Raw genomic sequence first — 25,080 nt, forward strand, 5'->3', positions numbered from 1 at the left:
TGTTTAATCCTCATCTGCTGGACGGCACACAGAGTTCATTTTCCCATGGTAATATACTGACATCTGGGGTCAATCCTCTCCAAGTGAAAAAGAAATTCACTTGCATAAATGCAACTTCAGTAGCGCTTTGGCAGTCCCTGGAAGCCATCCAGCTGAATGTCAGTTTCACATAGGTAAGTCACCTTGTTAGACGTTCATGGCGCAAGGCGCTTGTTCCTAGATGTCACTGCGATGGTGAGTATGTCTCCGTAGTGTGAGTGCCTTGGAGGAGGTACGGAGTTGCCGTGGTGCCTGGGTGTTCTCACCCCTGGAGGGGCAGCCTGGTCTAAGTACATGGCCTCTGAACACAAAAGCAGTTTGGGTTTCTTTGAAGCTCTTCAGGTTGAGACCTGAGTTTATCTTTTCTGAGACTTGAAGTCCTCATCTGTAAGATGGGGACAGTCACACCTTCCTGATAGAGCTTCTGTAAGGATTAAACAAGCTGGGGTCATATTAAATACCTGATGACTATCAGGTGTTGATTTTCTTATTTCCCATCCCACTCCTTATTAATATCTCATACCACATTCTACTTATTTTCAGGACTTTCCTTTGAAAACCATGTGTGATCACTCACACCATTTTCTTCCCCTGAATTTTGCACTTGGTTTGCTTTGTCAATAAGAAAAATTTAAATGAATTCATTCCCTTTTTTTAATTTAATTATTTTATTTATTTATTTATTTATTTTTTGGAGACAGGGTCTCACTTGCTCTGTCACCTAGGCTGGAGTGCAGTGGCTTGATCGTGACTCACTGCAGCCTCGGCTTCCCGGGCTCCAACCTCAGTCTCCCACCTCAGTCTCCCGAGTAGCTGGGACCCCGGGCGTGTACCACCCTCACCTGGTTGATTTTTTGTATTTTTGTTAGAAATAGGGTTTTGCCATGTTGCCCAGGCTGGTCTGGAATTCATGAGCTCAAGTGACCCCTCCACCTGAGCCTCCCAAAGTGCTGGGATTACAGGCATGAGCCACTGTGTGCAGCTGAATTCATTTCTTAATTGCCTTCACATTAATATTTAGTTACCCAGAGGAGGTCATATCAATAAATGTCAGTTAAAAAATCAGAAAAAAACCTGCATATATATGTAAGTCTTGTTTTTTTAATGACAGCAAATTTATCTTCCCCTCTTTTTCTATTTCTTTATTTCTTTATTTATTTATTTATTTATTTATATTATAGAGGCAGAGTCTCTCTGTGTTTGGTCTCAAACTCCTGGGCTCAAGCAACCCTGCCAGAGGCTCGGCCTCCCAAAGTGCTGGGATTACAGGCATGAGCCACTCACTACGTCTGGCCTTGCCCCTCTTTTTCAACTGCATTTTCCTGATGTCTAAAATATCAGCCTAATTGCTTCCCTTCTGAAGCAATCTCCTGTCGCATGTGACCATGAAATTTTTAAGAGCATTTTTACAGGGGAACCAGCTTCCCCAAGGTCACACCCCTTTATATAAGCTTTTTGAGCAGAGAAGAATTCACAGGGATTACTTTTTTTTTTTTTCTTTTTTTTTTGACACAAGGTCTCGCTCTGTCACCCAGGCTGGAGTGCAGCAGTGTGACCATAGCTCACTGCAGCCTCAAACTCCTGGGCTCAAGTGATCCTCCCACCTCAGCCTCCTGAGCAACTGGGACCACAGGCACACACCACCATACCCTGCTAATTTTTAAAGTTTTGTTGTAGAGACAGGGTCTTGCTTTGTTTCCAAGGCTAGTCTCAAACTGCCGAGCTCAAGGGATCCTTCCACCTTGGCTTCCCAAAGTGCTGGGATTACAGGAGTGAGCCAATGTGCCCGGCCAGCGGTTACTTTTGAAACTTACATGTGTGGATGAATCTTATTGAACAGTGTTAGTCTTCCTCTAGAAAGACATCTCTGCTTATTGTGAGATTCTTCAGTTAACATTTATAACGTAGGTAACATTTATATTTCATTGCATCTGGAGAATTAAGTCCCTACAGCCCCCATTCATCTTTTATTTTTTATTTGTTTATATTTCTTTTTTTAGAGTCAGGGGCTCCCTGTGTCACCCAAGCTGGAGTATAGTGGTGTGATCGTAGGTCACTGCAACCTTGAACTCTTGGGCTCAAGCAATCCTCCTCACTCATCCTTGCAAGTAGCTGGGACCACAGGCGTGAGCCACCATGCCTGCCATCTCCCCATTCCTGTTGTATTTTTTTTTTTATTTTTATTTTTTGAGACACAGTCTCACTCTGTCACCCAAGCTGGAGTACAGTGGCACGATCTCGGCTCACTGCATCCTCTGCCTTCCAGGTGCACGCAATTCTCCTGCTTCATCCTCCTGAGTAGCTGGGACTGCAGGCAAACGCCACCACACCCAGTTAATTTTTGTATTTTTAGTAGAGTCAGGTTTTCACCATGTTGGCCAGGCTGGTCTTGAACTCCTGACCTCAAGTGATCCACCTGCCTCTCAAAGTGCTGGGATTACAAGTGTGAGCCACCACGCCCGGCCCCCATTCCTCTTTTAGATGAGGCTTTTGCAAGACCACGTGGACAGAGATCACACAATACCTCATGGGCCACCATAAGGCCTTGGCTTTTACTTTTGAGAGAAATAGCCATTGGTGGGTTCTGAGCAGAGGAGAGACCTAGTCTGACTTAGGTGTGGAGGTGGCACTTTAATTGCAGTATGTAGAATAGACCGTAATAGAGCCAAGGTAAAAGCTGAGAGAACAATTTGGTATCTATTGCAGTGTTCCTGCAAGGGACGAGGGTGATTTGGGTCTGGAGGGTAGTATGGGAGGTGATGATAGGTCTGGATTCTGGTTGTATTTTGAAGGTTGAGCCAAAATGCTTTCCTAATAGGTAAAATATAGAATGTCAAGGGAAGAAAGCAGTCAAGAATGATTGAGGTTTTTGGCCTGAGCAGCTAGAATGGAGTTGTTGTCAACAGAGATAGGGAAGGGTGTTAGAGCAGCCAATTTGGAGGGTAGAAGAAAGGTCCAGTTTGGGACATGTGAAGGTTGAAGTCGCTATTAGGCATCCAAGTAGAGATGGCAAGTGGGCAGTTGGATTTCAGGTCTGGCTTCAGGAGAGACGTCTGATCTGGTGATAGAAGTTGCGTCTGTGCCCCTTAATATTTGAAATATTCGTTTCTTTTTTCTTTCTTTGTTGTTGTTGTTGTTGTTGTTGAGACAGAGCCTCCCTCTGTCACCCAGGCTGGAGTGCAGTAGTGCGAGCTTGGCTCACTGCAACCTTCACCTCCCAGGTTCAAGCAATTCTCCTACCTCAGCCTCCCAAGTAGCTGGGATTACAGATGTGAGCCCCCATGTCTGGCTAATTTTTGTATTTTTAGTAGAGACAGAGTTTCACCATGTTGGCCAGGCTGGTCTTGAACTGCTGACCTCAAGTGATCCACCTGCCTCGGCCTCCCAAAGTGCTGGGTTTACAGGTGTGAGCCCCCATGCTCAGCCAATATTTGTAATATTCATTTCTTAGTTGACTTCACACTAGTGTTTAGTTATCCAGAGGGGGTCATATCACTATATGTCAGTTAAAAAAATGAATAACTACAAACACATGCGCACACACACACACACCCCATAGTAAGAAAGTAAGCAATTGTCATGATTATCATAGTTCCTTTGTCTTTGATCATGTCATTCAAATTGTCTAAAATAACTATAAAGATTTAATCCTGCTTACTATATGTAGTTACCCTCTGAGTTAGCAATTAAAAATCTCCACAAGTGAATCCTTTCTTACCTTTCTGGGATTTTCACTTTCTTCCCCCGATACTACCCTTTGATGGTAAATTCTCCGTTTTTCAAGTGCAGTTTGAGGGTACCATGGGGAAGAAATTTCAAATTAAAAATTAAAGCACACTCTGTGCACATTCAGTCATTGTAATTCTGGAAAATGTCCTTTGAGTAAAAAACAATATTTAGCAATAGGAGAAGCCATACAGTATGGTGGTTAACAGCGTAAGTTCTAACTTTGAGATGAATTTAAATTCTAGCACATCACCTTGAGTGAGTATCTAATCAAGTCCCAGTTTCTCAGTCTTTAAAATTGAGAGCTGCTGGGATCATGGAGAGTATTAAATGAGATAATACATGTAATGCACTTCGCACAATGTCAGACACATAGTAAGTTCTCATAATTGTCAGCATGATGATAATGATGCTAAGTGACTTTACTTTTTATTTTCAATTGGAGCTAAGGCTAAAGAGTTTTCTAAGGCTTTACATTTACCACAGACTTTTCACTAAGTATGTGCCTTGATATAGCACTGAAAATTTGGAAAAGTTATTCTCAAGGCATTGGGCCAAAGGAAAGAAAAAGACATTAGGAGCAGAAATAAGAGTATGATCCAACCTGTAATTGGTGGCTCCATTTCCCTGCTGACTCCTCCCCTCCCCCAGTACCCTGCCCATATTGGATAATTAACACACTGAATTTACTCAGACGGAAAAATACTAAACTTACCTCTTCCCGCTTACGTTACTTTAATTGTGTATATTTTGTTTTTTTCAAGTGTGGTTCTTTGGGGAAAACAGAATATGTTTTCTATAGAAAAACACATATTCTTTCAGCCTAGTAATTTTGGAAGCAAAAGATGGTCTCCATGGTAAGAAGATGGAAAATGAGTAGTATTAATAGAAGATAGCACAGAACTAATGTACATTTTATAGTATAAAGGAAAGATTTTTTAGCCTCCCTGCCTAAAACAACATCGTGAACTCTAAGTTATGCTAAATTGGTGAATAAAATGAAAAGGAGCCAGCCAGGGTATGATAGCTCAGAATGAAAGTCAGTAGTCAACTCCCAGGAATCTCACAGGAAAGGAGAAATTTCCCACACCCGTGGCACATGGAGGCTTAATTGGTTCTCCTATGGTTTATAAGAAAAGCTTTGACCAGGTACGGTGGCTCACGCCTGTAATCCCAGGACTTTGGGAGGCTGAGACAGGTGGATCACCTGAGGTCAGGCATTCGAGACCAGCCTGGCCAACATGGCAAAACCCCGTCTTTACTAAAACTACAAAAATTAGCCAGGAGTGGTGGCACACGCCTGTAGTCCCAGCTACTCGGGAGGCTGAAGCAAGAGAATCACTTGAACCCAAGAGGTGGAGGTTGCAGTGAGCCGAGATCATGCCACTGCACTCCAGCCTGGGCGACTGAGGGAGACTCCGTCTCAAAAAAAAAAAAAAAAAAAAAGCTCTGAAAATACTTCTGACCTCTTAGAAGTAGATTCATGAATACATAATAGTGCTTTTTTTTTCTTTTTCTTTTTCTTTTTCTTTTTTTTTTTTTTTTTTTGTATTTTTAGTAGAGATGGGTTTTCACCATGTTGTCCAGGCTGGTCTCAAACTCCTGGCCTCAAATGATCCACCCACCTTGGCCTCTCAAAGTGCTAGGATTACAGACGTGAGCCACCACGCCCAGCCACATATTAGTGCTTTTAGTTTTTTGAGATGGAATCTCGCTCTGTCACCCAGGCTGGAATGCAATGGCACGATCTCAGCTCAATGCAACCTCCACCTCCCGGTTTCAAGTGATTCTCATGCCTCAGCCACCCGAGTAGCTGGGATTACAGGTGCCTGCCACCACCCCCAGCTAATTTTTGTTTTGTTTTTGTTTTTGTATTTTGAGACGGAGTCTCACTCTGTTGCCCAGGCTTGAGTGCAATAGTGTGATCTCAGCTCGCTGCAACCTCTGACTCCCGGGTTCAAGCAATTCTCCTGCCTCAGCCTCCCAAGCCAACTAATTTTTAGTATTTTTAGTAGAGATGGGGTTTCTCCATGTTGGCCAAGCTGGTCTTGAACTCCTGCCCTCAGGTGATCCACCCACCTCGGCCTCCCAAAGTGCTGGGATTACAGGTGTGAGCCACCACACCCGGCCATTTTTGTATTTTTAGTAGAGACGTGGTTTCATCATGTTGGCTAGACTGGTCTGGAACACCTGACCTCAAGTGATCCACCTACCTCGGCCTCACAAACTGCTGGGATTGAGCCACTGCACCCTGCCACAAAATAGTGCTTTAATCCTCACATCGTGGAGTTGCCAAAGTAATAGAAATATCAGCATGGATAAAAAGCCAATAAGACAATGACTGTCTAATGTTCTCGACTCATCTCCAGGACAATTTCCATCCCAAACGATCCCTTATATTTCTCTAGGTCCTTCATTCCTTTCATGCAGTGTCTAATGGGGTATATTTTTCCTTCATTCCCTTCATGCAGTGTCTTCCTTCCCTTTCTGAAATGTCTAATGGGGTATATTTTTCCTTCACTTTTTTTTCCCATATTGTCTTCTGCTAGGATGTTTTTATTCCTTCTTAGCTCTCTGTGTGATTGGATCCCTACAGTGGTATTTTGGGGTTTCCTTAGTGCATCTCTTTTTACTTGTTATAATGCAAATTTCTTGAGATAATCTACTCTTGCTCTGTACTCTACTCTTGTCTGTAGCCTGTACTTGTCTTACATTTCTCTCCTTTCCCTTTCATTTACATAATCTTACATCCTAAAATAGTTATATTCTTTATATGATATCTATTGAAATGAGAAGATATCCATAAAATTTATCATAAAATAATAAATTTTATTTAAAAAATAAGCACTCCAGAACATAAATATCTGTATGAGTATTGTGCCTTAAAGAAAATGTTGGAATGATATTCTTTAAAGGCTTTAGAATTAATTTTAGAACCACTTTACAATCTTCACAAGAAAATCACCTTCCTACCATAAGGCAAAGCCTCATGTGTTACCCAGATTAGCATTACTCACCTAATTCACCAGACCTGAGGCCAGATTTCCTTTGATAGTTTTCACAATTCATAGCAGTCCTTAGAGGATGAAAATTTACCGCATTAAGGATTCTCAAAATAGTGTGGGGGCATATTCTGAACACAGTTCTGAGGGAGAATTCCAAACTTGCTTTGGAATAATGGAAGCATCATTAAACGAAGTCTGTAGTACCCAAGTACTTTAGAGGGGAAAACTCCCTTTTAGATAAGTAAGTTCTTTTATTTCTAGTAACAAATTGAACTTACTGTTTTATACTCACATCCTTAAGAGCCATTTCAGAAGTTTCTGTTGCTTGACTTCAGCTATGTTCTTGTACACAGTGTGCTTAAAACTTCTAGTATGTACATGTGGAAAATGGGCTCTTCATAATAACAATTTTTCTGTCGTATTGTTTCTAGGACTATACTTGATAAGAAGGAGCTCTTGGAGTTTGCTCAACTTGGCTGCTACTTGGAATATGATCTCTTTGGTACTGAACTGCTTCATTACCAACTCGGCCCAGATATTGACATGCCTGATGATAACAAAAGAATTAGAAGGTAAATATGGTAAAGTCTTTCATAGCATTCCTTTTCCCTAGCCCTTTTTGATTGTCATATCTAGGGAAGTATTAGCAAAGATTCAGAAAACAGTAAGCAGGCTGAACCACAGACTTGCAGAGAAAAATATATCTATACTGTTTCAGGGAGAAAATCTCTCTATATTATTTTAAGGAGAAAATGAGTCATCCTAAGTAGGCTAAAGCTTAGCAGAGCCTTAGAAGTTCAGTGCAGATGGGCAGCTGACAGGAAACACAGACAATACCCAATCCCTGCCATGAAAATCAGAGAATAAAAGACATTTTCCTCTTTTTTACCCCAATGAAATAAGCTGTTCCTCTCTTAGGTTGACCACACTAAAGCCATAACTTCCTACAAGTAATATTTGAAATGCTTTGTCAAAAGTTTTCATTAAAAAGGTGATTTCAAGTTAAATGCTAGAAGTATAAGGTCTAAAGACCAAATATCATGTAAAATGAATGCAGCCTTCCAAAATTGCATAATGTGTGATGCTAGCAGATAATTGTAGGAGTCATTCTTTGTAATCAAGTAGAAAATTTTAGGTGTCAATGATAGCTACCTAGTTTGGTCTTGGTCACATGGTGATAAGAAGACTGAATGAACCAAGTTAGAAAATCTAGGAGGAGAAATAAATTGGAGATTGATAAGGAAGACTTTCTTTTGGGAATATCTAGGTGTTGCTATCCAGTGAAGCCCTAAGATATGGTTTGTATGTGATAGTTGAACCATGGGAATGAATGACATCACTCAGAGAAGAGAGTGAGGACAGAGACCTGGGGACAGAGACATTTAAGGAATGGAGTAGGAACCGTTGCTAAGGAAAGGTTGAAGAGAAGTTTTCAAAGTGAAAACATGAGAGACATATCTTGTTACGGAAGTCAGTAGAGAGGAAGTCTCAGGGCAGAAGGGCTTGAATGCCGGTAATAAGTGACAAATATCAAGGGAAATAAAGACTGAAAAGCATCTATTGGATTTCACAATTAGGAGGTTCACATTTTATAAACAGTAAGTGAAGTGTCAGTGGAAAAGGCTTGAGAAATGGATGGGCCGTGAGGAAGAGAAGAGAGGATGTGGAGGTGACCCTTTTAAGAAGCTTGGCAGTGGAGGGAAGCAAGGAGATGGGGCTGGAGTTAGAAGTCAATAAAGGATCAAAGGAAGCTTCTAGTAAGAGTTGAGCAATGCTTATGTGACTTAAGAGCAAGAGCAGAGACAGAGCCAGAGAGAATGAATCCAGGGAAGTGCCCATTCCACAGGATTACTATAGAATTGACATGAAATAATGTTTTCCAAGTTTTTATCTGAGTGTCTGGTGCAGAATATGGAAGTGTTCAATAGATGTTGACTTTAAAAACCCTGGATAGATAAGAAATATAGAGCAAGTTTCCTAAGGCGACAAATAGATGGAATCTGGGGAACAAATAGAAAGTCAGTTGAAAGGATGCTTTCTCCATGGAAATGAGAGCGCGTGACCCAGCAATGGGGTGAATGCAAATAGAAGTCTTAGTAAGGGAAACAGGAGACTGAGGACACGTGGCCACATGTCCTCTAGTGTCTCTGTGAGGTGGACATGGTTATCTCCTGAGAAAAAAAGAGGAGTGGATTTAGGGCAGCACCATGTAGAGCAGGAGGAAGGCTAGGAATTGCTATCAGGTCAATGAGAGAGATCATGACATGGATGTGTTATGTGTGAGACTCAGTTGAGTCTAGAAATCATGACTGTGTACCTGTGTATTGAAACCAATGCACATGATTTGGTGATTATTTTCCAAAAGCAAAACTGTTTTGTGTTTTGGTAGTGGAACCAGAGAAGTTGTGTGCATACAAGCAGAAAATGGGAACAGTTCAAGAGATTGAGGGTTGGGATTCTATCTGAAAGAGATGCATAACAAAGGAGGGGTTGAGATGAGGGTCATGGGATCCAAGCTGGGGGTGAAGAAAGCATAGAGAGGAATGGGCAGATAGACAGGAAAAGCATAGCAGGGCAAATAACTGGACTGCAGGCTTTAATGAAGTGGGTGGAGCATATTTATATATATGTTCAAATATATATACTGTATGTGTATGTGTATATATATATATGTGTGTGTATATATATACACAGTAAAAGAAGTGACTGGAAAATGTAGAAAAATGTAACATGATCGGGGTGGGAAACTGAAGATTGAGATTTCAGAGGGGGAGCAGTAGTTCCCTATGATAACAAGAACTAGAATGTAATTATGAGAACAGAAAAGTGGTTGCAATGGAAGTAGCAAAGCTGGAATTGAGAAGTGATGTCCAGGAACCATGAGATTGAAGTATCACTAGTTGAATAAGGCACACTGGGTTGAGGGGAAGCTCTTGAGCCAGTGGTCATAGTTGGGACATCCTGAGGATCTTCCCCTGGGAAGTCAACGTTTACGTCTGTATGCCTTCTGCTGTCTCCAAGTACTGGCATTCTGCCTTGATTACCTCATTAATAGTACTACGCTTCACGTTTAGTATCATTAAGGAAAGCTAGTTAATCAGTGTTGCGCTAGTTAGGTAAGATGGCAACTCTCAACTCTACATGAGCAAATGACTTCACCTGTCTTGACCAAAGAAGCTCTGTCTTATTCTTTTAATACTCAGATCAGTTATTTGACAAGTAGATGTATTGTTTCTTTGTTTATTTTTGTTTTATTATTTTAATTTACTTGCCCAGGAACCCGATTCAATACAGGTGAACCTGTTCCCCTAAAGCCCTAGTAGTTAGTTTATACTCAGAGGAGACTATTCCTTGCCTAAGGGCATCTGGAATTTAAAATAGGGCAGTGCATTCAGTCATTCTCATCTTTCACAGTCTCAAAACCATGATTTCCTGATCAGTGCCCTCAACATATGTTTTATTTCTTTTTTCTTTCTTTTTTTGAGACGGAGACTCACTCTGTCACCCAGGCAGGAGTGCAGTGGCACAATCTCACCTCACTGCAAGCTCTGCCTCCCAGGTTCATGCCATTCTCCTACCTCAGCCTCCCGAGTAGCTGGGACTACAGGCGCCCGTCACCACGCCTGGCTATTTTTTTGTATTTTTAGTAGAGATGGGGTTTCACCATGTTAGCCAGGATGGTCTTGATCTCCTGACCTTGTGATCTACCTGCCTCGGCCTCCCAAAGTGCTGGGATTACAGGCGTGAGCCACCGCACCCGGCCTCAACATGTTTTCTAAATCATCTTGGAAATGGGAACTTTGCACTCTGGATCGGCTTCCTTTTACCAAGCCCCTTTGTGGTAGTGAGGTGCATCTTTTGTGTGCCTGTGTCTCGCATGAGGCTCCCAGACCTTCTAGAATAAGAGAAAGAAGATCTGTAAAGGGGCATCTATGAAGGAGATAGAAGGGTCAGATGACCGATGGCTCCCTCAGCATTCCTTCTTAGCTCCTTTTGGCCATTTGTTTATCCTTTACTGTGCTAAATATAGCCATTCTGGATGTATGGAAATAATAAAAACTATTATAATATAAATGTGTGTATATATATATATAATGCCTGTGTGCTATTCCATACATATGTATATGTATGTGTGCTTAATCTTCCTTAAATTAAACCATGCATTATCACTTGGCCCAAGGACAGCCCATGGTAAGCACTGAATGCCTTTTTGGGTTGCATGTGCTCCAGTACCCCACTGTCTTGCACACTTGGTTGTCATCATGCATCTGTGGTCCTTTTCTGAGCCATCATAGTCTTAAACCTCTGAAGTGCATGAACACAGAAGCACGCTTCTGCCTACCTCTGGTGTTCAGCACCATAAATTCTGTGTCTAACACCTGTTTTCAATCTTCTGCTCCATTTCTCAAATCTTATTATATCTCTGTCTTTTCACACTTTGTAGTCTCTCTCTAATATTTGTTTGCAAACACTAACTCATTTGTATTTCTATAATTACCGTGATTTTTTGTCTTCTCAACTGCAGTGGCTCCCCCTTTTCTGGCAGCATCTCTGTAACTCCTGTTCTTCCTTATAATGACACAACAGGAGAGATGATCTTTTAGTGTAAGCGGGATGGGGCAGGTTTTCTTGATAGTCAAGATATGATCCTGTGTCCAGAGCCATAACGTTATCTTTCTCATAAGTAGTCTCCAGATTCTTGACTTGATGGATTCTAAGGATTCCCGGTTTTAAGTATGAGTATCTTGTCCTCTATACTCTTTCATTCTACTTCACGATTTGATAACATTGTGTTTCAAGGTCTGACACAAGACATCTTAGAGGAATTTGTTTATCCACACGATCTGCCTTTATAGTATGAGAAATTATATTTCTCAGATAAGAAACATAGGCAAAAATTTTGGAAAATGCCCAGAAAATATCAGGGAGAAAGTGTTTCCTAAAACCTCCTATACCATGATACTTCTTTGCAGTTGTGGATCAAGGTTTGTCACCCTAAGCTTCAGCATTGTGTATGCATTCTGTCAAATCTTCCTCTTTTTTTAATGTGATCATATAACTTATCTTAGATAATTCCCCTAAACTGAGTGTGTTCCAAAAGTAATTGCAGATCAGAACTTTAGGATATTATACAAATTTCAATGAGGCAAAAAATCGTAGTGGCACGAAAGTCATTATATGCACTTATAGGACAGGCATGGCTCATCTCTACTGGTGCTTGCATTCCTTTGACCTGCAGATACAAAGTCTATTCTTTCATTATAATTTATTTTAAAATATGTGTTCTCAGAGGGCAGGGCTTTGTGCTTGAGTTTGTGTGTGTGTGTGTGTAGTACCCCACGTTTTGCTCACTGTAGTAGTTATTAAATATGACTCATGTACTAGGACACCAAGAAATGCTTTTGAAACAAAAAAGACAACTTTCAAATAATCAACCTCTAGAGGAAGGCACAGTCCATCCGTCTAGATCCACTTTAGAATCTAGATGCTGAAAAAACTATTCAGAGAATCCCAGAGAAGAGCCATTGTCTGCAAGTGACATCTTCCACCATCAAAGACCCATGGAAGTCACGACAGACACTGCCCAGAGTCCAGACACGTACAGATGGTGGCTGTCAGGAGGTGACTCACACTACAGATTCCAGCATTTAACAAAGCAAAGAGGATTTCATTTTTAGAGAATAGTCAGGAAGCTGTTCTTTAGTCCACCGACTATAAATTTAAAGGAACAGCTTATTATTTTAGCAATCTTGCTGACATGGAAAGAAGACAGAATATATTTGTATTGGTCAGTTTAATCCAATGCTCAGAGACTACAACTAAATCAAAATTGCCTTAGACTTCAAAGGGGCAAATGATTAAAATACTGACCAACCCTTTTTCAGTGGCTTTGTAGCTTATCAAATGCCCCTCACTTGCAGACCAACTGATTTTGCTCTCAGAATATTTTACTTGTAGTGAGATTCCTTTTGTTTCCCTATTTTAATCGCAAATAGTCCTTGATATTTATTTGCTAGATAAAAGGAGAAAGCAAGAATGAGATCTGAAAAATGGGCCCACAGAGAGAGGCATTTGAGAGAGGATTGCTGAATACAAATCCAAAACAAAGTTATTTAGTGAAATGCCAAAGTGGTCATTCATCCAGACTGGCACATCCTATTAGAAGCTATCTTTAATGCGGTATTGCCAGGCATTGTCATAAAAATCACAGGTTAGAAATTGCTGTGTGCATGGAATAAGGATATGTTCCTGCTAGGATGCAGCAATATTTTTATCGTCACCACACAATATTTATTAAAGGTCTCTCAGTACACACGCCACAATAGAAGGCAGTATCTTTACGACAAGCACAATAGGTTAATGAGTAAAAAGTCGAAAGCACCCTGAAAAGCGAAAATGAAAGACAAATGACAACTAATGAGTTAACATTTTTCACAGGGTGCGTCTCCTGGTGGAGGAGGGCTATGAAGATCGAATTCTGGTAGCACATGACATACATACGAAAACCCGGCTGATGAAATATGGAGGTCACGGCTATTCTCATATACTCACCAATGTTGTTCCTAAAATGTTACTGAGAGGTATAACTGAGAATGTGCTTGATAAGATTCTAGTAGAGAACCCTAAGCAATGGCTAACCTTCAAATAGGATGGTTGCTTATGAATTCACACCTTGGGTATAAAACTTGCAGAGAACATTCAGCGATTCCCAGTCCACTGTGAGATATTAATCAGTTACCTAGGACTAATGACTGATCATTTCCTTCTGATGAGAACTAGGAGGGTTTGCCTTCTCTGAGACTAGCTATTACAACTGTGCCTCTGGGGAGTTACTCAGCCTAATTGAGCCCTATTATTTTGCCTTAACAAAATAAATACAGAAGTACCTATTTCTAAACAATGATTTAAAGTCTATATCCCCTAAGCGGAGTTGTTGTTTTTCTCCCTAATCTATCAGCTGCACTACTTGAGAAAATTTAAAGTGTTTCTAGTTGAATTATTCCCTTCTTGAGTGATCTAATGTTTCTTGTAATATTGATGATCCTACTAATTATCCTGCTGTTCTTTAATTAATGCTTAATGAATAATATGGCACTGTAAAATAGCTTCTGCAATAAGGGAAGTTAAATTTTGAGACATTTTCCCCAAAGGATACTGACTGTAATACGATTACCAATTCACAATGCTAAAAATATTTTGAAAGGTTAATTTTATGCTGTCCACCTATCTATATATTCTTCTGATAAAATGATTTTGATATCTTTGGCTTTCTGGTATCCATTTTGCCATAAATTTTGCTGTTTTGCAAAGTTTGTGTAAGAACACATAACACTACTGAATTATAAAAGTTCAATCATAAAAGTCAAAATATATTACATAATATAGTTTAATGAATCATTACATTTATAGTAACAAAGGCCACAATTTAATTAATTGATAAGATATAATGCAAAAAAAAGAGAAATGTTTGCCTTATATATATTCCCTTTATTTCCTTTACTTTTTGTTTTTCCTTGGACCTAAACAGAGAAAATAATGCTTATTTATCTGAAGAAAAGGTCAGATCTATTGGAAATGACAGGCTGATACTAGAGCCTCCCCTTTAAAAGGTATCCAGCCCTGATATTTTGTGTAAATAAAGCATTTTTTAAAACTCTTAGTTAAAACACTTAGGTGATGGGCACTGCTGCTTATAAATTCATCTTTTGGTTGAATCCTCACTATGCTATTTGGTACCTAAAAATATTCTCCAAACCCTTGCTGCCAATTCCTCTTTGATAAATATATAGTTAATTCGAAATAAAATCCATTGCGATTCATTTATGAGTTATCTTACGTATCACAAAGGCCAATTAGAATTAGTCATTATTCTTGATGAAGGGTCTGTTTTTAATCATAAAAATCGTGACAGTTACTCAGACCCAGGCATTTCAACAGAGCTAACACCGCCTTCAGATAGGCACACCGTGCACAACTCTTGGGAAGTTGAGCTTTGCTAAATAAAAGATATTTCTGCTGATCAAAGATGATCAAGCTTTCTGTGTATTGGAACAGAAAGTAACAAAGAGGAATGAGCCAGGAGAACAAATTAATTCCTTTAAATAAAAAAAAATGCAAATGTCCTTCACCGGTAAAGCAAGCAAATTTTTAAAATGTCTGTTTTTGAAATCTACTTGTCAAAGAGTTTTCAAAGGCAATGAAATGGGAACAGATTTTTCATTGTAATAGTGGAAGTTGTATGATAGCTAGGAGATATCAACATGCATTTTTAATCTTTTCCTTAGATGAAAGAGATGGCTTTTGGCAGTGTGTTCTAACCAGAAAGAAAGGATTTGTATTACTCTCCAAATCTACTGTACTGTCAGCTTCACTCCACCTGAGAAAAAAGAAAAAAAATTGATAGCTCAAATACATATAATTCATAAACACTGCAAATGAGAGCCACTTCGTGTCTACAGTCCTGATATTAACAGTCTGTCACAGAATGCAGTTAAAGTATTGATTGGCATATGGTAATAGAGCAACCATAGCCTTAACTCACAGACCTGTGAAATAAAGGGCATTTTAACCTCATACAATTAATTTTCTGGATAACTCTTAAAGAGAAGTCGTTTTAACTGTTTTTGCTACTCCATATATTGTCATTCAAAATATATTTTAGCCCAAAATAAGTTAAACAATTTGTGCATGTTTGTGTGTGTGTATATATGCATACACGTTTTTATATTAAAATTTTGAGGCTATACAGCCACTGTGCCCTATGGAATAAAGCCATTGTTTTATATGTATATGTTTTATACATATATAAAACATTTCATCTAACATATATACGTGTGTGTGAGTATATGTGTGCGTGTATAGCAGATATTTGTATAAAATATAAACACTCTGTTGTCATATTGATTATATGCGAAATTGTTAATTTTGAAAGAATCTCAGGCCACAGACTTGTAGTAATCATTTGAAGGCCTCACCTAGTGTCCCCTTGGTGACGTATGCAGCAGTGCAAATTAAACATTTGTGTATTGGGTTATGAATAATCTTTTGTTCCAAAGATGGCAAAAGCCTCGGTTTGATTTGATACTAAAGAATAAATTTCTCTGACTTTCCCAGTGAATCTAAATGTATTCAGTTGACAAAATGGACACATAAGGGCTTTTTCTAAATACCGTACATAATTACACATTTTCACACTTACAGGGTAATCCTATGATACACTGTCAATCTCTATTTTTAAAGACTATCACCAGAAAAGAGAGAAAAGAAAATTCATATAAGAAAAAGAAAATGTGAAAATGATCATAGGCTTGGGAATTCCCTCAAATCCAGAAAATTCCAGGTTAAGGCTTGAAGTTGAATCATTCCCAGGTCTAGCTCTAAAGTTAACAAGAGTACAAGGCAAACAATTTCTTTGGGGACAAGCAGCATTATTTCAATTAGACCTTCTCCTGCAGGGTAAAAATTCTTCCCCACACTATGAATGGACTCCAAGTATCATAATAAGCAGGTAAACTCACAAGAACCAAAGCTGACGTATGGATAAAAGCAGCAAGATCACAGTACACCAAAGTATCATATATATAGAAGAAATAATTCAGTGTCTTAGATTTGTCTATAAAAATTTGTGATCTATATAGGACTTCATTCACATGGACACTAACAATAAGGAGTATTTGCTTTGGCGGAAGTGGATCACACATCTGCTTATCTTGCTTTGATATTTTTTACACAATGTTTCTGAGTGATACAGATGTGAGTCAGGTAGCATTTGATTTCCCCACATATACACAACTGAGATGCCCTGCCATTGGCATCCCCTGGGATCCTTGATTCACTGACGTTAGCCATACGAATCCAGTGTTCAAACTCAGAATAATAAGCTTAGTTTCTGCATTATCAGTCAGCATAAATAATAAATCCAGAAAACGTGCTGTATTTGTTGTTGTTGCCTCCATGGGCTTTCCCGCCATCTAATTTGATATAGACTTCATCTCCCGGCTCCAAATGAAGAACCACACTGTTACTGGCATAGTCGTAATTCTGATCAGCGTCTTGGGCAATTGCACTAGCACGCACCTATGTGAAACAGACAAGAATTAGGATGCATAAACGAGAATTCTCAAGTTTTCTTTTTTGCCATTCATGTAGCATCACAAGCTGACTTGCTGCCATAGTACAGAATTTAGCATAGGAAAGTCCATGTTGACCTCAGAGCTTTATGAGGATAGTGCTGTGGCAGTTTCAGCTGCATTAGTGAGAAGGAGGACAGAAAGGGACAAAACAGTGCTTCAGTGGGGACCATTCTGGCAGTCTTATCTAACTACACATTCTAAACTATGCATACAATTTATTATCTTCCTGTATCACTCGTTTTTCTAACTCCTTCAATCCCTATGCCCAATCACATTTTGAAATGAAACTAATAGTATTTTTTGCATTTTAATTTAAGCCAAATAGCAATATTCTAATCAGCTGTTTATGAGTACAGACGTTAAAGTCTAAGTTCAGCTGTTCACCACAATTATTAGAAAATTGAGGTATGTAATAGCTAAAAATACCCAGGAAAATACCAACTCCTCTACTACTTACAAAGAAAAAAAAAAGAAAAAGTCATTTGATTTAGGGCTTTCCAAATCTAATTCATGTAAAGCCCGCTTTACCAGGCTGCTTCAGAAGCTTAGCTCATTTATACATCTTTGATTATATCACTTGAGTTTTCAGAGTTCTTTTTTCCATCGTGTCTTTTTATTACTTAACTATGACATGTGCATTTAAATCAAGAATTTAACCTCAACATATCTAAAAGTTAAAGAAAGGACTAAATTTTCATGCTCTGAGGCCTCTCAAGTTTCAAGAATTTTTGAATGATTTCATTGAATATCCACTTACACTTAGGAGATTCGAAATATGTGGCTTGATTTGAGGACAGAGGCTGCTTATAATCTGCCCATGGTAAGCCTGTGATCTCATTAGTGAGTTGATAGACATTTACAAACAGTCAAATTGCCTATCATCTCATGCATTGTGGACATTCTGTCAGATCCTTAGCTCAAATTAGGCTTCATATTCATTTAGATATATTGTGATTCTGCCTTGGAAAATCAACAGGCAGACTTAGATTTGATTTATTTCAGTAAAACATCTTCTACTTTGTGGCTTGTTTCATTTCTATTCCACTATAATGATATTTCCCTGAATAACATAGCAAGTGATTTAGTGGTTTTGTAAACCTGCACTATGTAATAATGCATGATTTGGGGTACAATATGCTGGATTTTATCACTTGGCAAAATGAGAGAAATGAGACAGAAGTCAGGAATTTCCATGCATTTCTTTCAAAATTTAAATGATGAGTTTTCCAATTAAGTTTTCATGTGATATGTTCTCACGTTAATGCTGAAATGTTAAAAAAAAAAAAAAAAAAAAAAGGAGAAGGCTCTTTAACACTGCTGAACTTGTAAAGTCATTTGAGTAGTATCTTTAAAATGTCTTTCTGGGTATCATATAGCAAAAGGAGAAAATGGCTTAAAGGATTTAGAATTGCTTAACACTGTACTAACAGGCACTAATATAATGAAAGCAATATACCATGTAATTATGCTTGGACGCATTGACTCCAATGTATATGCCAATTTAGTAAAGTGGTCCGTTTTGACCATTAAATAATGAAGCAGTCTGATTTCATAATATTTTCTAAAAATTAATCATGAGTTTGTAGGAGTTGAATGCTTTGATTCATTAATTTCATCTGGCCATTAATTCCCAGGGAACCAAATCTACAAGAAGGATATTGCTCTTATGACTTGTGTTTTTTCTCATCTGTGGATTTTTAATGGGTGAAAAAAATTAAAAACAAAATATTCATGAGCTATATTAGTAATACGTTAGTTATCAACCCATAATATACTCCTCAGCTATTACTAATAACCAGACACATTTTATTCAGTGCTTTGGGTATTTAGGACATGTTCTATGGTTACTGGGCTTTAACATGGTTTTCTACATGAAGGTAGTGGAGAAACAGGACATACTAAAATTACTTGATTTAGACACAATAATCCTTTTACAAATATAATGCCATTTTTATTCTCCAGGGTGTAATCACAAAACCAAGTGAACGTCACCATTTTTATTCAGCAGGTATAACCACAAAAACCTGCGAATGCATTAGAGTGATTCCACAGACTGAAAGGTTACCCTCACAGTTTCCACCACCTTTGCTGGATCAAGCCAGTGTGGTTGCTTTTTAATGAATGTAATTCTCTAAGATTTTAACCTATACTGTACCGTAAGACTGTCCCAATTAAATAATTGCCATACTCCAGTGTACCTGGCATGATTTTGGTATGGCTGCTCACCTGATCATACTCTAAAGATATAACAGGACTTGAAATTTCAAGCTCTAGTATCCAGCTCAGTGACTTCAACAATTCTTTCAAGCCATCAAACTATTGAGGAAGGTAATGTGTTCACCCCAGAGGCTATTTCCAGATTCCTAAATGTACACTGATTTCAGCATTCTGTCTGGGAATAAGATCCATCCTTTCTTCAGCGCAATCGACCGATTTCTACCTAAATTTACTCTAATATCTTTTCTTATTACAAGATAACTATTTAGATTGTGCTTTGTCTTTAGTCCATATTTCTTTAACCCTAAAAAGATTATTAATTTGACATGTCATTGATCTCTCTAATAAGCGAATACTAACCCACAAACCACTCATCCTTTTAAAAATATTTCGTGAGCATCAGTGCCATAACTAATAAATTTTTAAGAGTACCAACTGATCTTTAATTATTTTATGCTTTTAATCCTGAACTAGTTTTAGTTTTCATTAGAGTGACTTATTTATTATAGTGGCATTAGAGTGATTGTATTCAAATAGCAATTTTTCTTCATGTTTTCTGCTAAAAGGGTTACAAACATTAAAGAGATTTCCTCTTTCCAAATGTAAAGCTATTTGAGTTGAACTTTTACCTTTAATATGCACTGTCATGGGCTTTCAACAAATGGTAGGATTAAATTTAGGTTGATGGCTTCATGGGGAGTATGAGAGCTGCCGTCATTTTAGGGGTATGTTTCTGTGTCTGCAATAGGTTGTGTAGTTTTAGCATTATCTTATTAGTGAGGATCTATCATTAGAGATAATATTTATGGTGACATTTGTAATTAAATTAATTGCTACTGATGTTCTCGTAATTTCATTTTCATTGTACTTCTGTGGAATCATAAACAAAAGGTTAAGTGGCACATCAGGTTAATTTACTGGTCTTTGATGTTTCCATCTGTGATCTTACATTCTACACAAAGCATAAATAAAATGGCTCTCATATGGTTACGGTCCAGAAGCATTTCTCTCTCTTAGAGGGAACTGCATTTTTAGTTTAATTTTTGTGCTTCTCAAAATCCACTTAATCCGTAGAACATTACACTGACATGGATCTCTGAGTTTCTGTTTTATGAAAACAAATTAGGTCAGCTCAGAGAGGGAAACTGCCATTCTAAGAAGTGATTAGACCAGAATATAATCGAAAAGCAAGAGTGAAGTATTATTTAAAATTAATAAAAAGATTTTATAAGATTTCTCATTTGTAACTGCCTTCAGACTGGACTTGACAAAATAGTTCTAGTCTAGAGATAAAATTCCTTAACAGTAGTAGTGTAGTAACCATTTTCCAAAATGGTCCACACTGAACTAAGAAAAAAATGTTTACCACTATAGATTTATTTTTCTGAATTACCTGTTGCATACCTTTTGCAGAAGTAGCAGCTTAATATTACCAATGAAAAGCATTATACATTATAAGGTCAGCTGTTTTACCTTATTATTTTTCCTGATCCTCATGGAATGTGTGTGCTAGCGTGATACAAAGGAAGATTTTACACCCCAAACAATGAAATAATTATAAAAACAAAATGCACGTAGAACACCTACATGGTGTTATTTTCTTGGAATCAGTGTAATATACACAGGCTCAGCAGTCTAGACGTCAACATTTAAACTAATTTAAATGTATTAATCCCTGCCTTTTTTATGCAATTGCAATTTCCAGATAAAGATGTCAGCGTTTTTATACATTTGCTGATAAAATTGGAATCATTTCATTTTAATTGATACCTCTAAAAATCATCTCTTCAGCCCGATTGTATTTTCCAGACCTGACCTTTGAGTCAGAGGAGAGCCAATTTGCAAATAAAGGGGTGTCTCACGGCTGCCTGCTGAGGGGCTGTTCATAAGCCGTTTTGTGAGGGTGATTCAATAGCTCCATTCTGGTACAGTGAGTCCTGCCCGTTTTAGCCATTTGCCTATAACTGTTTTACTGCTCTGTGAATAATTTTTATTTATCTTAATATTATTTTCATGCATAATAACGATAATAAACAACCCTGTCAGTGCCTCCTGGTGGCCATTTTTCCTCTTTTTGTTCTATGTTTCCTGAGGGTCCCTTAAGCTATTTGTAGGATAGGGTAGAGAACAGGACGTTTTTTGTCTTTTTTCTCTCTTACGCATTTAGGACTTTTTTTTTTTTTTTTTTTTTTTTTTTTTTTTTTTTTTCGGTCTTTCACTTTCGAAAGAATTCTGACACTAAATTAGGTCTTCCGAATCCTGCTTGAATGGTGCTTAACAGAAACCTGGGTTATAGCTAAGAATCTCTGAATGTCCAGGGGGCGAGTACCTAAAGCCCAATAGACCTCGTTAAGTCAAAGTTGCTGCAGGGGAGGAGGTCTCTTGATGGTGATCCCAGGGTCGCGGGCCATCCCCTATGCCACTCAATAAGCAAAGTTAAAACCGAGAAACTCAGCCCACACCGCAGGCTGCAGGATGCAAGGCCTCGCCTCAGTGGCTACTGATTCAGCGTGCACAGAAGGTCCCATTACACTTTTAGGTAGTTACAAATATTATTTTCCTCCTCTGACCAAGAGATCAAACAAGCTTCGGTTTTGCGATGACCTCGAATTTCTCCACAGTAAAGTGGCCCCAGCAGAATACTGCAGACCCATGCTTAGCCCTTGTAGCGGCGCCGACCGGCTCAGGGAATCAAATCCTCTTGGCCGGCTGGTCCAGAGGCCCATAGACCCGGGGCTGGGCTCGAACCGGTCGCCCCCCAGGCCACCTGCCTGAGCGTCCTCCGACTCCATAGAGAGTTTGGGTTCTGAGTCTGGCTGCGCGCTGTGTTTCAACGCATGAACCCCCGAATCTCAACTATTCTTTTTGTTATCAGCACTCCTTGCCTCTCCTCTCCGCTATTTTTTGGCTGAAAACGAAACTGGAGTTTGCGCCTTGAAATTGACTGTATGTGAGTTTCACGGCCTGGGACACCGCAAGGACTCGGCGACGGCTGGCCCCACGGTCGCTCCTCCGCTGTGGCTGCGCCCTGCTTGGACTCACTCCTTCGGGGCCCTCGTTTCTCCCTCGGGCCTTTGTCTACCACCCCAGAGTCGGTCACCCTGCCACGCCCATTCCGGACTCCCCCAGCCCTCTCCACTCCCCAGAAAGCCCGTAAGCGACCCTATGCTGCGGAGGATCCCACGGCCAGGGGTCGCTTCCCGCGCCGGGACTCCCCAGCGCACGAGCTGTCCCGGGGACCCAGCTCCCGGCTTCCCGCCCCTCAAGGGTCACGCTCGCAGGCGAGCGCACCGATCCAGGGTCCCAGACTCTGGAACCGCCCTCTCCAGGCCGCGGGGCGCCCTCCTGCGCGCACGACCCCCGCCTCTCCAGGGTGGGACGGCGTCCCCCCTCGCCGTCGCTCCGGGGAGCCCGGCCGCCGCGCCCTTCCTCCGCGGGCTCCCACCCCCATTTCCGGGGTCTCCTCCCTCTCGCCCGCACCTTCCCGCTCTCCCTCCCCGCCCTCCTCGCCGCCCGCCCGCGCTCACCTGGTTGTTTTTGCAGAGATCAGCCCACATGCTGGTGCCGTCCCCTCCGCGCATCAGAACGTGGTAGGTGAAGAAGTAGATGCCCGGGATGGAGCAGGTGAACTTGCCGGTGGTGGGGTCGTAGTGGTTTCCGAGGTTGGTGACCACGTCGTCGAACTTGAGCACCTCGTAGCCTTCGTGCTGCCGCTTGAGGCCGGCGTAGAAGGCGATCTTGGGCACCGTGCTGTAGGTGGCGGCGCTGATGGCCCCGGCCGCGTTCAGGCCGGGCGCCCCGGGCGGGCCCGGCAGGCCTTGGCGGCCCGGCTCGCCCTTCTCGCCCGGGGGCCCCATGGGGCCCGGCGGCCCGGGCTCTCCGGGGGGCCCGCGCGGACCCGCCTTCCCGGGCCGGCCGGCCTCGCCTTTGGGGCCCTGGATGAAGGTGGGCAGGGACTGCATGAGGCCGCGGTCGGGCGTGGCAGCAGTGCTGGGCGCCTTGGTGCCCCCGTAGGGGTCGCAGACCATGCGGCAGGTGCCCAGCATCTCGTAGTGCGCCGACGTGCCGGCCGAGCTCACCAGCACCGGGATGAGGATCACCAGCAGCAGCACCATCACCACCCCCAGCGCCCCGGCGGCGATCAGGCGCCTCCTGCTGCCCACCAGCCGGCTCAGCGCGGGGCGATCCTCTTGTCTGCTTTTGGACAGAATTTTGAAGGTTGGGCGGGGACCTCTTCAGAGCCGAAAACAAACCCCTGCGAACCCCAACTCCCTTGGGCGGGCGTGCGCTGGCCTCTGCTGCCGACTCCTGCTCCCCCCGCGGAGGCTGCGGCTGGGGAGGGAGCGCGGGCGCCCAGTGACTTGAGCCGAAGTCCCGAGCCCGGGGTGGGGGCCGGGGGAGGGATGCGCGGGGCGCCCTCGCCCCCCGCGAGCTCCTTCGCACCTGTGGCTGCAGCCCGCGCCGGCGCGGCCACCGGGAGGACAGAGCCAGCCGCCGCCTCCTGAGCTCGCCGGGGCAGCTCACACTTTTATGCTGCCGCCGCCTGCGATCGACTTTTCCGTTTTTGCAGACTGCGCCAGTTCGCACCAACTTTCCGTCTGAAGTTGCCTTTTTCTGCCTCCTCCTCCTCTTCTTTCGCTCGCTCAGTTCGCCCGTCCGCTGCCTTTTTTTTTATTGCCTCCTTTCTCTCTTCCTCCTTTGCCACCACCACAACTCGAATAGACGCGCACCCCAAAGCCCTGCGTGGGCCCGGGCGTCCCCCGGGTGCGCCCAGCGGCGGCGGCGGCGGGCACGGTCGGCACGGCGAGGCTCAGAGCTGGGGCGGAGGAGCGAGCGAGCAGCGGCGAGCGCCTCACGGCCAGGAGCGGAGCGAGAGAGAGACTGAAGGCAGAATTCTGCCTGGGTACCACCTGCCAGGAGAAGAGGAGGCTGACAAACGCGCGCCGGAGCAATTTATAGGCACCCAAGGCACAGAGGAAGGGGAGCCGCTTTGGCATCTCATTGCAGCATCTGCTCTGCTCATCCCACTCAGAGAGAGTTTGGCATTACTCTGACAATGTGGGATTTTTTTTTTTCGGCCTCTCTTTTTTCTCTCTCTGCACATGGATGAACAGTGAGATTCTGAATACTCCCTTGCTGAACCAAGCGATGGCAGGTCCTACTGGACCCACCTGGGGGAGGGAGACAGCTGTGCGACAGCTTTCAGGGCTCAAGGGTCACACCTAAGTCCCAGATTTCCCCACTGCCAGCAGCCCCAGTTGGAGGGTGGAGGTAGAAGGTTGAAAGGAGGGTAGCTGAGTTGACAATGTTTCTTTGCTGGCTTCTCTACAATCAGTGCTTCAGGTGTTTTCAAAATGCCACTGTTAACAGAAGGAGAGCCTTTTAGAATTTTCCAAATGGTAGATGTGATTTTCTTTTAACCTGATGGTTTTCCTCCTCTGCCTTCTAAATGAATAAGATGTTACCCCAAGAACAGTGAGGTATGTTGAAAAGCCAAAGAACATTTCTGAATGATTTTAAATGAACATGTCCACCTCATCTGGGGGAGGAGGGGGTTGGTCCTTTTTACAAATGCTGCACCGTGGTGAGTGCATACATATGTACTCCACTTACAGGCTTACAGTTCTAGCAATCTTTCAGGGGATACTGCCAATGGCCCTGAAGTTGCATTTACTTAAAGTCGCTAAATGTACGAGAAATAATCACTTGTCAAAATGGCGTCAAAAGATCAAGCAAGGAGCTTTTACACAAGTGCTGGGCAAGGTCTTTTCCTAGGATATGGAAAGAGTTCTATAAGCTCCATGGCAGATTTCCCGAATGTACATTGAGGGAGGGGAGAAGTAGGAGAAATACAAGAAAGAAGAGCCCCCATTCTCAGTGGGTGAGCTGCAGAAGGAACAGCATGGTTTATCATATTACTGGAAGGCCTCCAGGGTAGATATCAGGCAAGTTAGCCCACC

General features: G+C 41.6%; 2 protein-coding genes across 12 annotated transcripts in view; one reads left to right on the forward strand and one right to left on the reverse strand.

Moving 5' to 3' along the window:
* Window positions 1-15,888, forward strand: part of PTER (phosphotriesterase related) — an 80,916-nt gene extending 65,028 nt beyond the window's left edge. For all 11 annotated transcript variants that reach the window (XM_063610176.1, XM_063610178.1, XM_063610177.1 and 8 more), the window contains 2 exons: window positions 7,202-7,342; window positions 13,209-15,888. In XM_063610176.1, coding sequence (XP_063466246.1) covers window positions 7,202-7,342; window positions 13,209-13,419 — 352 coding nt within the window. In that variant the 3' untranslated portion in view covers window positions 13,420-15,888. The remainder of the gene's footprint in view (window positions 1-7,201; window positions 7,343-13,208) is intronic.
* Window positions 15,889-15,982: 94 nt separating this feature from the next.
* Window positions 15,983-24,331, reverse strand: C1QL3 (complement C1q like 3). Its single transcript, XM_055296672.2, has 2 exons — window positions 22,648-24,331; window positions 15,983-16,847 (listed from the first exon to the last, which is right to left on the reverse strand). Exons 1-2 carry the CDS (start codon window positions 23,233-23,235, stop codon window positions 16,668-16,670), a joined length of 768 nt encoding a protein of 255 aa, XP_055152647.1. The 5' UTR covers window positions 23,236-24,331; the 3' UTR covers window positions 15,983-16,667.
* Between the last annotated feature and the right edge of the window lie 749 nt (window positions 24,332-25,080).

The sequence above is a fragment of the Symphalangus syndactylus genome, chromosome 10 (assembly GCF_028878055.3).
Source record: "Symphalangus syndactylus isolate Jambi chromosome 10, NHGRI_mSymSyn1-v2.1_pri, whole genome shotgun sequence".
Lineage (NCBI taxonomy): Eukaryota > Metazoa > Chordata > Mammalia > Primates > Hylobatidae > Symphalangus > Symphalangus syndactylus.

Bases quoted from the DNA above. Each gene is read 5' to 3' on its own strand.
- C1QL3 (XM_055296672.2), bottom strand. From the start codon at position 23,235: ATGGTGCTGCTGCTGGTGATCCTCATCCCGGTGCTGGTGAGCTCGGCC. The intron at 16,848-22,647 runs GTGAGCGCGGGC...TGTTTCACATAG, and splicing joins ATCTCTGCAAAAACAACCAG to GTGCGTGCTAGTGCAATTGC.